The sequence below is a fragment of the Crinia signifera genome, chromosome 4, assembly GCF_055691185.1.
Source record: "Crinia signifera chromosome 4, ASM5569118v1, whole genome shotgun sequence".
Taxonomy (NCBI): domain Eukaryota; kingdom Metazoa; phylum Chordata; class Amphibia; order Anura; family Myobatrachidae; genus Crinia; species Crinia signifera.
The window spans coordinates 217,975,501-217,990,076 of record NC_139220.1 but is presented as its reverse complement, the minus strand read 5'-3'; the positions used below and the strand labels follow the sequence as shown (position 1 = coordinate 217,990,076).

At 40.2% G+C, this 14,576-nt stretch overlaps 1 protein-coding gene across 14 annotated transcripts in view; it reads left to right on the top strand.

The window, feature by feature from the left end:
- The window catches only part of TJP1 (tight junction protein 1), a 418,488-nt gene that overhangs the window by 306,029 nt on the left and 97,883 nt on the right, over positions 1-14,576 (top strand). For 9 of the 14 annotated variants that reach the window (XM_083183785.1, XM_083183792.1, XM_083183782.1 and 6 more), the window contains one exon: positions 11,152-11,181. The exons of 3 other annotated variants lie outside the window; for them this stretch is intronic. In XM_083183785.1, the coding sequence (XP_083039911.1) occupies positions 11,152-11,181 (30 nt within the window). Of the gene's footprint in view, positions 1-876; positions 1,186-11,151; positions 11,182-14,576 lie in introns of those variants that run through there. 2 more of the 14 variants (XM_083183791.1, XM_083183789.1) reach the window with 2 other exon arrangements.

Here is a 14,576-nt window from a genome sequence, read left to right as displayed (position 1 = left end):
TTTTCTTCTCAGATCTCTCATTGATAGTAAAACTATTTATGATTGGGGGACTGTTAAAACCTGATGGCCATCATTATCATACCCCAAATAATCTGGGCATTTATGTTACAGTGTTCCAGATGTATCAAGCTTTAAAAAGTGATAAAGTAGAGAATAAAAAAAACAACCACCTCCTCTCATGTTAAAGGCTGAGTTTGAAAAATGTCAGTTAGGGGTCATTCAGCCAGTTTATCACTCTCCACTTTATCACTGTTTGATACATCTGAACCCAGTAGCTCCTAAAAAAGCTGATGCCCCAACGTGAGGGTTTTTATTGGATCTGAAAAAAATAATTTCTTATAGTTATGGTAAGTGGTGACAATAAATGGAACCTACTGAAGCCAGACTGCGCCTAATGATAAGTAAGCCACTACGGCAACAGACTGCACTGTCAGTATCTATTTGAAGCATTCTCTCCTGTCGTCATCATCATATCATGATAGCACTATATGGGGGAGAGGGGTGTAAGTGTGTGTGTGGGGGGGGGGGGGGGGGGTATCAAAGCTTGGCGAGAGATAAAGTGGAGAGGAATAAAGTACTAACTAACCAATCAGCTTCTGGCAGGTTACAGGTCAGGCAGAGTTTGAAAATTGACAGTGACACTCTGAGTGTCTGCCAGAGCTGTGCTCCCCCCACTCTGTATGTCTGACAGCAGCATACACTACATTTTACCCACACACACACTGCACACACACAGGGAAAGCACGGACGACACAGCGCTCCCACGAGTTCTGCGGCTCCCCCCGCAACTTCGCCCAAACCACGTGCGACGGGACAGGGAGGAGGTGGGGGAGGGAAGCGGGGAAGGGGCGGAGTGGGAGCGGGCAGGGGGAGGGCTGCGGTCGGACCCAGAGCAGAGCAGCAGAGACGTAGTGTAATGTGATCACGGCCGCTCGGTGGTACAGAACAGACGCCTCTGTTGGGATCTAAGCGGGGCAGCAGGAGTTAGTAACCAGTGGAGTGCCCGTCCAGTGCCCAGGGAGTGTCCCGGGAGCGCCCGGGCTGCAGGACGGTCCCTCGGCTCCGGGGCTGTCGGGAGGCATGCAGCAGGACTCTGTTGCTCTTCTCGACAGCTCGGACTCTGCGGCATCCCGGTGTGTGGCCGCGGCGGCTTGCTGAGGAAGACAGGATCTCCTCCCCTACGAGGTAGGTGTCCCAGCGTCAGACTGTGCCCCTGCCAGGACAGGATTGCAACAAGTAAGGGGTTAACAAACCTCCTGCCCCTAACACCAAGCCTATGGCCCTTATGCGCGTTATTATCCCGCGGTGTGTTTGCGGTACATAGGAATAGCGGTATAGGTTTTCAGGCAACTTTTAGTACATATGTCAGCTTGGTGGATAAAGGTGCGTTACACTGTATTAGCGCCGGGTGGTTGTATTATTGCGTCTCAAAAGTTGCTCGTGTGTGTTTCTCTTGATGCGCCTGTGTATTGATGGGGGAAGTGTGACCGGCCTGCCATTGGCAGTGACAGCAAGCTGCTACACTGACTTCTCACTTCACCTGACATTACCATCCTGGCTCAGGTTCCATTTCCTTCTGTTATCGCATGGCATTGGAACACGCTAAGCAATCCGCATTCCATGCAACAATGGGTGCCCAAGAGCTTCCAAAATACATTCAGTCACAGAAAAAGTGCATGGGCAGGTCCCCTGGTTGATGTACCTTTAATATGGTTGCTTCCTGTGACATAACATATAAATCGTCATTAATTTCAGGATAATAGAAGTTTTCAGGATTCCAATCTGTTTAAAGACTATCAAAATGCTAAATTGATATAATGTTTTCAATGGCTAGTCTTTTTTTGGTATGTTGGATATTTCTTTTAATTTGCGGAAATATTGATTACAATGTGTTTTGAAAAGGTCATATTAAAGCCCAGGTAGAGCATGAGTATAATCTGAGTGCCCAGTTGGAATGTGGCTGATACTGTACAGATGCAGGAGTTTACTCACTGGATTGTATTGCGCCATCTACATATTGTTTACAACAGGGGTAGCCAACTTCAGTCCTTGAGAGCTACCAACAGTTATTGTTTTCCATGTCTCCTCACAGAATCACAAGTGAAGTATTTAGCTCCACCTGTGGATCTTTTAAAATGTTAGTAAGTAATGAGTGCAGCTGGGAGGTGAGCTGGAAAATGTGACCTGTTGGTAGCTCTCGAGGATTGGAGTTGGCTACCCCTAGTCTACAACATGATGTTTGGTTGGTTACATGTGGACACTTGTTCTCTACATTGGCTTAGCACACATGTTCTCAAAGTCGGTCCTCAGGACCGCACACGGTGCAAGTATTGCAGGTCTCCTCACAGAATCAAGTGAAATAACTAGCTCCACCTATGGATCTTTTAAAATGTGTCAGTCAGTAATGAGTGCACCTGTCGGGTGACCTGGAAAAACATAACTGTGTGGGGACAGATTTTGAGAACCTCTAGCCTAGCATCATAGCATTTTTGTCTCTTAACTGTCTTTTCATAGGTCAGGCTGTATAATCCAATTGATAGGAAAGCAATTTCTGTAATGTTATAGACTTTATTTTTACCAAAAGGAATTATTTGGTTTGGAAATGGAATCCTTCCGTGAGCATTAGTTTCTGGAAAGTAGGATACACTGTTGACACCAGTTCAAATAGTTCCTCATTCCTACTTAAGGCCCCATACACTAGTCTTATCTGAATGCAAGTTGGACACTATTTCCATTGAACTCCCCTGGCAGCTCTCTGGTAGGGCTTCCATAAAATTTGGCACTTGATGTGCTATTTTTTACATGCAATAATCTCATGTGATTTATTGCATGCACAAGGATTCCCGAGGAGCTGCTGTGGAGTTAAAGGAAAATCTGATGTGGTACATGGCAGGTGCTAAAAGGCAACCGCAATGTGTCACTGATGGGTCCAATTCCAATGTATACTATGACCTCCGATGTCAACGCTCATCTGTTCCAATCAGATGTTAAAAGCCTGCTCTTGGGCCACTTTCCTTCCGATTTCTCAGGTGGATCCGTCAGAATTGGAAGAAAACTTGCCAAATCGCACTAGTGTATGTGGGCCTTTAGCAAGGAGGCAGCCATTTTGTATGTTGAGCAGCTTATTAATGGTGAACTTGTAATTTTGTAGAAGCATTAAGCACTAAATGGCTATGTTGCTCAATGATAGCAAATTGATTTGCGGAATAGCCCCTGCTTATCTTCCTGACTTCTAGACCTGAAAGTTACTATATGGCATTTGGAACATTTCACAAAGCTCGAAGAGATATACAATTGTAAGAGAATGTGCCAACTTCTGCCTTACAGGCTGTGTTTGAAAAATAACAGGAGCTTATTGGTTGGTACTTTCTCTCACAATTTTACATCTCTCCAAGTTGTGAGAATTTCTGCTCTAAAAACATTAACAAACTCATAAAAATTAGAATATGAAGTTGTGCTTTGAATATTTTGGAACTTGGTCTGCGGTCAGTATGTAGAAATCTTTTTCCAAAGGACTATAAACAGTATCCGGCATGTATACAAATACTGTAGAGTTAATATCCTTTAGTTTCCATGCAAAATATATATATATATATATATATATATATATATATATATATATATATATATATATATATCTATATATATATATATATATATATATCTCTGTGTAGTGTATAATAGTTTTGTATTAGTGTTTCTAGAAATAATATTAAAGTTCACTATTAAATTATCGTATTTAGCCCAAGGAAGTTTTTTTATCGTCTCCAAATGTCTTTTTGGCACTGCTAAATGTCCATGTCATTGACACTATATTAATGTCAAAATTGCTCTGAACAATCAGCAAAGTTTCTTTTTTTTTTTTTTTTCTGTAATGGTTGCTATGGTGATATTCAATTACCCTATGTAGAGATCAAGACTAAAATGGAAACATTGTGTTACATTTGTTAATTGCTGTCAAAATTACCAATATGTGTGAAGGCACTTTTCTTACTAAAGGTTATTTGTAGTCCTGTCTCTGATTTAAAGGTTTAGCTTATGTATGGTTAAATATTGTTTATGGGTATTGTAACACCTTGGAAGGTAGCCTTGCAGGTAGGAAACCAGTGTTTGGAGGAGCACAAATTCTGACAACATAGTCTTATGATTGACGTTCATGGGCCCAGTCAAGTGCTGAATCAAAAACTAGGGTCCTATGGGTAATTTATAACTTCTGTACATTGCTATGAATACTTTTTAACTTTTTATTTTTTATTAAATCTTGTGTAGTTTTATCCATTGTTTTTTACATGGTCTTTCCATGGTGTTTGATTTTCATATATCTAGGGGGCTATTTATCAAAGCATGGATAGAGATAAGCACTAACCATCATATTTCATAAACCGATAAGATGAGAGAAGCGGATTGGTTATTGCTTTATCTTTTTCCCTGCTTTGATGAATACCGAAGTTTAAAATCAATATGGCAGTATACTATTAATCCTAGTTTTATAACTACAAAATTAAAAACCCAATGATATTTTATTTTTTTTAAGTATTTTTATTACTATGGAAGGCTTTAAAGTGTATTTTGTGTTTGAAGGATTTCTGAAATGTCTATTGCGCACACTAATGCCCCCTCTGACAAATGTTTCCCGGGTTATTGCACATGAACGCGCAACAACCCGAGAAATTGGTCAGTGTGAAAGGGTCCTGAAAGATTGTTCCGGTATTTTAACCCAGGTCTTGACCAAGGCTGGTCCCGGGACGCTTGCGGCACAGTGTGAACAGGTAACTGATGTAAAAGCACTTGTATGCCGGGGTACAAAATCCCGGGTGCGACCTCACTTGCAAGTGTGCAAGGGGTATAATAAGGCTAATGGCCCATGTATACTATGCACTTAGATAAGCAGAACCCAATAATAAAGGAGGTTCTTTAAGGTCACCTGTTTTTGCATTTACATTACCAAAATTCAGTGGAGAAAATGTGATGGACCCTCATATAAAGGTGAAAAGTCCATCTTTCTACTTTCAGTTTGCATCTGTTACATTTACAAAGACTCTGTTGTGTGTAAGCAACAGCTGTTGCAGTCTGTTGGATTTAGCGAACTTTGAATGGAAGATCTTCCTTCCATGCCTGGCCCATCAACTGTCGTGTTGAGTACATGCACAGTGCTATTTTCCCTGTGGAATAGTTTCCCCATTTTTTTTTTTTTTTTGCATTCACCTTTCTTTAATTCCAGCATACCCAGTATTAATGAGAAAAAAATCTGTATACACGTATTTGAAAGAATTAAAATATGTAAATTAATCTTTTATTTAAGTCTACCATATACCACTCAGCTGTACTGCTAAGCAGCGTGATCACTATGTAGTATGGTACAACACCGGTTTTCACCTTACCCAAAAGGAACCTGTTATTTAGGTGTGAAAGTGCTCTTAGAAGCTCAATCAGTGTGATAACACCATTGGTGTACAAACCGCAATATCCTTAAAACTTGGACTGTTGGGGTTCCTTTAGGGCAGAGTTAAGGAAATCTTGGATTAGTGTGTATGCAGGAACGCTAGTAAATGATGCCAAACACTCCTGCAACAGTCAGGTCAGGAAGTAGTTATCTCGTTCCTGATCCTATTAAAGATCTCTGAAGATATCATGGTCTGACCTACAAATTGTTTAATATGTACGGGTGCTCACCAATCCAATCGCATTGTCGGTTCAGTACCTTGATAGAGTATTCAGAATTTATCTTCAAATCTGTACCCAGCATAAAGTCATCATTTAATTTTGTTCAATTGTGTCCAGTGACTGGCTTACCTGAGCTCTGTTATGGGGAATTGCAACTATAATCATCATTGATTAGTTGCTAATTTTAGCTTTTCAGTTGAAAGCAGAGTTAACTCCTTTTTCAGTTGCAGAGAATCACAGAACTGTGAAGCTATTGATTTGAGTGGGATCAGATGACCTCTTCTGATCTGTCACACATTCATATGACCAAACATTTCTGCAGATTGGACAATGTTACCTCCCCCCCAAGTTTGCTCTGCACAATGTGTTGAATTGTGTGCCTCTAGTCAATACCACTCTGCTTAATTGTACTGGTTGAAGCTAGGCTTCCAGAGGGGAATAACAATTGGTGCACTGGTATCAAATGAAAACACTCAGACTTCTTTTATTTGTAAAACATTTTTGTTTGTATTTAACGATTAAGTTATTTCTGTTACCACTTTACCTAAATGTTCCCCGCAAACAGTGTTACTATAAATATAACTTTGAACTTATGAGTAGTGCCCTCTAATAGCCTAACAACCACTACGATGTCTGCCTATTTCTGTTTGCTTGGCACACATTCGTTCTCCTAGTATATAGAAATCATCTCTTATGTCAAGGCGGTTTATCTAATGGCTCTGATTCTCTGTTCTTGTTCGTTAGCCTCCATTCTCATTGATCACTATACAAGTGATCCCTACTCCTGCCATTAATTACCATGAACCAGGTCATTTATTTCTGTAATCATGCACAGATGAGTTAATCTATTTTGCTGGGTTAGTAATTATCCCACCTGCTTCCACAGGCAAATCGTCGATACATGACCTGTTGGGAAAACCTGAGGATTGAGATTAGGAACCACAGACTGTTCCAATCAATCAAGGATTGCTCTTAAAATCCTTTTATCAATCCAATTCAGCCAACAATAATATTATTTTTATCGTGTCCATTTTGCCTAAAGATTCAGTGGGTGCTTTTTTCGGGCATAAGGGCTTTTGGTCCTGACATTTCTGCTTGCGGTCTCCTTAGGTGGAAGTGGAAATGTCTTGTTTTGGGCGCCCAGGCTGCACTTTTAAACAATTGACTCACCCTGTTGGTGCCATTATTTAGGTGGCACTACATGTGTGTGATGAAAGGATGCATTTTACATTGCCTGAAGAGGAAATGCAATTTGTCTAGCATGGCCGTTTGCAATGAGCACACAATGGAGTTATTCGACTGTTCAGCTGTTTGGTTGCAGCTGCAAGATTTCTGCTCACATCCTTCTGAAGTAGCGAGCATAATTTGGTGAAGTCAGCCATTTAAGCACACTAAACAGAACATTGCTTAGGTTTATTCACTTTACATGACTAACCATGCTGCAGTTGGGCACAATGAGTATGATATGTAATGTAATTGCGCATGATCAGCCAAACAATTGAATTGCTCTGTCACATGTCCATTACTTATCACCGCCTCGGGGAAACCAATCCCCATTTGACGATATATTTTATTAGTGAACATTTTGTTGTGGTCCTATCTGAAAGTTTGTATTGAAATGGATGTACTGCATATGGGACTGCGATCATGCGTGTAGTTTCTTATGTCTACCACATCCCATGTAAGACACCTCTGCATTAATCAGTTTTCCAGTAACAGTGATTATCAGGAAGTTGTAGAGCTTGGGTAAGAAAGTGTGGTGAAGTCTTGTGGTTGCAGAGTACCACAATGAGTGAAGCTTTAACCAGATGAGTCAGAATTAAGTAAGCTTCTAATTCCAATGATTGTGTCATTTGAAAGGGAGAATTTGTATTTTGTGTATATTTGTTTCAGCATGTTAATCTAAAATAAAAACAAAAAATAGATTACCCTGTGTTTGAAGTAAAATATACACGTACATCCTAACAGTGAAGAGACAGTGACAGGCTTTTCAAGGCCAAAACCCCTTCTCAGCGCAAAATCCTTATCATTTTGAAGTTCTTTGCTAAATTTCAAAGCTATGTGATTGGCATCTGGCTTATGCGACATGACATAATGGGGGAATTATGAAAACTAGTGCAAAAATAGTGGCGTTGCCAAGAGCAAGTAGTCAGATGTTTTCATTTCCTGAACGGAGTTAGCAAAGAGATAGCTAAGCCTGTTTTGGGGTTATTTTTGCTGTACGCTGTAGAAGTTATACATGTGTCTGCACAACTGGGCATACATTTGGGACGGTCTGTATAAGTGGAGTGATTGGGAAGTTCTGGAAACGAACTCCATATCGCATTATAAATAAAACACCAATGTCGTTACCTGGAGGTAAAAGCCACTGGTATTTTCCTTCAGGGTGTAATAAGTACTGATGTTTATACAAAAGTCATTTTGAAGGACCTTTTTATTCTGTAGAAATGTGTATTTAATCCCATAAAAGAGCCTTCCGGTTATAGTTGTGTGTGCGTGTGTTTTCTTGAATTAATCTAAATCTTTATTTGATACACCATTTTGGTGCTGGGCAGCATCTCCCCAGCCAGTTCAAAGATTCAGCAAGCTTCTGGCCCATCATGTTTTTGCGGCAACATTCCATTACAAGCAAATGAGGCATGCTTTTCCTTTGTAGACTTCAGTTAACAATGCTGACGTCTACATAATGAAAAATTGTACCTTCGATTCCTAATGTAATGTGCTGTTTATTAACCATTTCTTGACATATCTAGCTTTAATGCTGAATATGAAAGTAATGCCTGTAGTAAATGTATTGTGCAAAGTTGACCCCAGAATGTATGCAGCATTTTACCATTTAAAATAACTCACCCCTAGATGTATTATTTGTATTCTTCCAAGAGAACTGGTATCACTCTAACATCAGTAACTAGCGCTATTAAGTAGGAGGCAACGCTGTAAGCAATTGTATGAGATGCTTCTCTTTCCCAGAACTGTCCCAGTTTCTTTCACAGAATAACTTTAAAGCATTAGTAAAGTTGTCTGTTAGAAATGATTGTATGTCGAAGGTTATATTGAGCTGAGTAAAATGCACATAACAGACATTCTTACAATGTATTTACCATGCCCATCATGCTGATGCAGCGGACTGCCATGTTAGGAGGGATGTGCATCTGAGTGAGAGCATGGCAGAAAGTGGTATAGTGCACTTACAGCAAGCGACACCACTGGCCCTGTGCAACTCAGGTGACTACATTATCTCATTTGTAATGAGTTATACTTATGCAAGAAAATACTTTTAAACAGATACAGTTTTTGTACAGAGACATAATTTTCCCTGTATCTGGACTCACGATAGATTGACTCTAGGTTGACCACTATTGGTCGACAGGGTTGGTCGACCTTATGACTGTAGTCCTAGAGATTGAAGATCTAAAATACCATAACCAATATACTCAGTGTATTCTTTTGTCAGTGAGTTTTAACATTTTATTATGGCTGGTCCAATTGTAACTTTCTGATTGTTATTTGGCACAATGTGGTGATTAGACCATTGCGTGAGGGCCTTCTAGCTAAACCTCCAACCACTCATGAGTGTTTGATTTGGGTGCAAACATGCTACTTGGAGCGAAGATGTGGATCAGCCAGTGTGAAGGGCAGCTTACAACTGTATAGTGTCTTCTCATTCAGCGTGCTTCATAAGGTATCTATAGCAGGTGCTTCTCAAAGTTGGTGCACATTTTAAAAGATCAACAGTTGGAGCTAATTATATCACTTGTGATTCTGTGAGGAGACCTGGAAAACATGCACCGTGTGGGGTCCTGTGGTCTATAGTGGGAGCATACCGTACTAGGGGTCTATGTACTAAGCCTTGGGAAGAAATTATGTGGATGGAGATAAAATACCAACCGATCAGCTGGCATTAATTAAACACAGGCTGTATGTAACATTTGAGTTATGAGCTGGTACTTTATATCCATCCACGTTATCTGTCCAAGGCTTTGAACATGGTCCCCTTAAATTTCCCATGTATAGTTCAGAAGCGTCACCCAGTATATTCTGAATCACAGACTCAAAGTAGACCTCATGGCTTGATATGTTAAAAGTTTACATTTTGCAGGCCTCCGACAGGGGTTGATCCCGACTGACTCTCTTGTGGGGGTCCACGATCCCCATAGAGGGAGATTAAAACCTGTGCTGAGCCCGCAAGGGGCTTCTTTGCGCTTTCCCCCTGTCGGAGCACTGGCAGTTGGGATGCTGACCGTCGGGAACCTCCGTGTGGGACCGCCATACCACACCTCTTTTCTACTGCAAACCTGGGAAATTTATGGGTCTGTCAACTCTACAAATTTTCAGGTCTCAGCGGGGTTGAGAAATGTACATTTGCACTACCCTAAATCAGGGGTTTGTGGGTATTCATGTGCAAAAACCTGGGATTTGAATGGCAGTTGAAAAGGCCTATAAGTGGTTTTATGGTACATTTTTGGAACAAATGAGTACCTCATGCCATCAGATTTTTATTCCACTTTGGATCAGAAATGGTATATCCACAGTTACAGGTACACTTTAACCATTTATATAATGCTAAAAATTCATCCTTCACACGTAACAAGTTCTAATCAGTGCATTGTATGTTCCACGTCAAACCAATCACAATAATACTATTACTTTACTTATCTATCACAAGTGTACAGACCGTGAGAGGCCTACAGCACTTAAATACGATATAGAACATTTTGTGTGGTCCTCAGCTCATATAGCTGGGGTCTCTATCACTGAGGCACTTGCAGTGAAGTAACAGTAAAGGGGTGTACACATTGTGTGATGTTTTTTCTATTTGATGCCTATCAAATCGCATGGCGCCGTGTATACATTCGATTTACACTATGTAGTACGTATCTGTAATATATAGTCTTGGCTGCACAATCTGTTTTTCTATTCATTCTTGATGCTGTGGGGACGAGAATCAGGATCAAATTGGTGTTTATATTAACCAAATGAAAAAATAGTCTATATCAGTGTGTATGCCCTATAATGGATTTACAGAAAGATCTGATACTAACCACAGAATATGGGTTACAGACAATGAACGCTGCATATATTTCTTCGTGTATATGGACTCTCATCCAGAATTCTAACTTTCTTTTCTGCACCAAACTTTAGTGCATAAAAATCACCAATTTCATCAAGATCCTTTATACCCATCTGTGTCTTTACAAATGCCTTGCACTACCCTTTACCCTCATTATCTGTCATTAGTGACCCCTCCATGACCAGATAGTCTATATGCAGAATAAGCTAAACCATTTTATACGTATGAGTGTGTGTGTTTGTGTCTTTCTTAAAACCAAATGCTGCATGAATATATCTGCATTGTGTGTGGAGATGGTCCAGATATGCTTAGGAATGTCTTTGGTTTAGCATTGAACATGATTATTTTTTGGAAACACTTCTTTGCTGTCTCATGTTTGTCTTTTTATTTCTGCTTTGTTTCATCCCTTTATTTAGGAACTGGAAGCATTGTCCTGTTCTTCTTTAGTAAGTTATCGTCCCAATTTTCTATGTTTTCTGTTGTTTTTGGGTGGAAGTATGCTGCATTTAGCATGGTGTTACTGCAGGCATGTAGTTTTTAATCTGCTGCAGGAATGTGGGAGGTGACCTTCACTGCTAGAGTAGAAAGATGAGGGGCTGAGGCAGTTTGTCAACTCTGACATACACTTGCACAAAATGGTTTAAAAAATGCTTTCAGAATTGTATATTTATTGGCATTGCATCTAAGTGTGTGTTTTTTTTTTTTTTTGTCTCTTCCCCATATATATGTGTGTATACGATATATTCAGACAGAAGCTAAAGCTATGTTGAATAGGAACTTTCCATATATTCTGTGTATTAACGAAGAATCTTGCTCCACTTACGACAGAAGGCTTTAACACACTTCTTGTCCATTTCCCATAAACCGTTTATTAGTGTCCATGTGCTTTATAAGATTTTGTTTCAGAGCATCATTTTGACACGTGCTTGTAAACCATGAGTGATGACCTCAATGTGATTTTTGTATAACCCAGCATATTGATCTACGTGTAGATGTTACTTGGGCTTTTATAAGACAACGTCATGCCTGCTCGTGGAGTCTCTGCAGCAGTTAGAATCCCTTGCCTGCTGTTGGAATCTTCCACGTTTTGTTAGCATTTACAATTGTGTCCCTTTTAGCCTCTCCTTAGCTCAGCTGTTGAAACCTTTCAGCATATTTTATGTTGAGCTTTGAGTTTGATGCGCCTGCTGGTATGATATTCATTAATATGAAAAACCTGCAGCCCAAGAAATTGATTCATCTGTATGCGTTGATGTGAAACTATTGGAAAAGTTATGTACAATGAGAGAATGCAAAGAAGATCTGTGGGATTATATACTAGGCTGCGAGATGCAGGTTGTGCCTATGTTTAAAGTGGAAATACTTTACAAATAAAAACTCAGGCATACTCTACAGAATTTCCGTACAACCTGATAAATGTTAACAATATACACAATTACAACATTGTGCATATCATCTAGTGCTGGGGTAGCCAACTTCAGTCCTCGAGAGCTACCAACAGTTAACCTTTTCCAGGTCTCCTCACAGAATCACAAGTGAAGTAATTAGCTCCACCTGTGGATCTTTTAAAATGTGTCAGTAATGAGCGCACCTGTGCAGCAGCTAGGTTGTCTGGAAAAATGTGAACTGTTGGTAGCTCTCAAGGACTGGAGTTAACTACCACTGATCTAGTGTGTATGCACTATGGGGGGTATTCAATCCCCATCGCTATTTACGACGGGAGGATATAGTGGCAGGTGCCTATTCAATGCTGTCTTGTTCAACAGCAGGGAAGAGACAGAACGGGCCCGAATCTCTACAATCCACGGCCATTTATGCGGACACTCCCCCTTTTTGCCTATCGCCAGTTTAGACCCTGAATCCCACCTGGCGATATGCTGTAGAGATGGGGTAGTCAGCTCCAGTCCTCGAGAGCTACCAACAGTTAATGTTTTCCATGTCTCTTCACAGAATCACAAGTGAAGTAATTAGCTCCACCTGTGGATCTTTTAAAATGTGTCGGTGAGTAATGAGTGCACCTAAATTGTCTGGAAAATGTTAACTGTTAGCTCTCGAGGACTGGAGTTGGCTACCACTGCTGTAGAGCAAAATAAAAATGGACCAGTTTCATGGCTTTCGGGACGGATCAACAGTCGTGACCAGAGATTGAATAACCCCCTATATCTTTATCGATGCACGCTCCCGCGGGTCATTAACAAACCCCTTGTCTGTATATGCAGTTACATTTTGACTATATCATCAGCAACCTCAAGTTGTGAGCGGGGCAGGGTGATGTCATACATATAGAACAGGGTGATCTTGTTCAGTATGTATGCTCTATATCAGTGGTAGCCAACCCTAGCCCTCGAGAGCTACCAACAGTTCACATTTTCCAGACAACCTAGCTGCTGCACAGCTGCACTCATTAATCACTGACACATTTTAAAAGATCCACAGATGGAGCTAATTAGCTCACTTGTGATTCTGTGAGGAGACCTGCAAAACATGCACTGTTGGTAGCTTTCGAGGACTAGGGTTGGCTACCCCAGCTCTATATCATATAGGCCACTGGTCTTTGGTGCTTCGACACATGTAAGGGATGTGTTGGTTCTGTTTTTAGTTGGTGGGAATGTTTACAGCATATAGGAACTTATTTTTGGGGAACTGCATACATTTCTGGTTGCATTACAGAAGATAAGCCATTTCTCTAAATGTTTGTAAACATTAGCCGATTATCAATAACCATATTTTTGTGCATATTGAATAGTGTGTATGCGCTATATCATTATCGACCCACTCTGTACATGCAGTCAAATCCAGCGATATTGTTATCGTATAGTTGGCATTAACTAATGTTTACCCAGCTTTAATTGTTCTATTTATAGTATTCATAGCAATATAGCGATCAGCCTTTTATCACTAGTTCACAAGATAATTTTTATTGAATTATCAAAGTGGATCGTGTGAGTGTGTGTGAGTGTGTGTGTGTGTGTGTGCGCGTGTGTATATGTATACGCACCTGCAATGCTGAAGGTCGTTCTTTATTTTTGCATATCATAGCTCTTTTTCTATAACTTTCTTAAGAATTAAGGATTAAACATATAGTTTGATAAAGGAAAATACTAGTGTTTGACCTGGTAAAAGTGATTTTTCCAAATATTTGGTTTAGCATGCTCCCTGCATTTATTTTTAGATGTAATAATAGTATTCTGGCCAAACACAAGCATAGGCAGATGATGACTGGATTACTGACACAGGAAATAATTTATTTGGAATCTGTTAAACTTGTTACATAACATTCTTATAATCCTGAATACCCTTGCACACTGCTGCACTCATCAGGACCGACTTGTTTTACCTTTTTTAGTGTTTGCTTATCTTTTTCTAAGTTCATAGTACTTGGCTATAGTAACATTATGCTAGCTGTAATGGTAAACGTGACTGCAGTTAGCACTATTGTACTTTTTTTAAGGTTAATGGTATGAGATGATTTTGCCAAACCTTAAACTAAGAAGGCATACACGTATCTGTCTAGATCACTTACAAATTAAGCACACATCGTCCCGTGTGTATGCCCCATATGATGGCGATACGTTGTCCCACACATCACCATCTTCCTTGCAGATGCAGTCAAGATCCAGATAGATCACCTGCATGTACATAAAGAACACAGGGGTAGATTTATTAAGCTCGGTGAAGTGATAAAGTTTCTGGTTTTTATCACCGGCCCATCAGCTCCTAACTGTGAAGTTACAGGCTTGGTTTGAAAAATCGCAGGTAGGAGCTGATTGGCCGGTGATAAAAACCAATCAGCTCCTACCTGTGATTTTTCAAACCAAGCCTGTAACTTCACAGTTAGGAG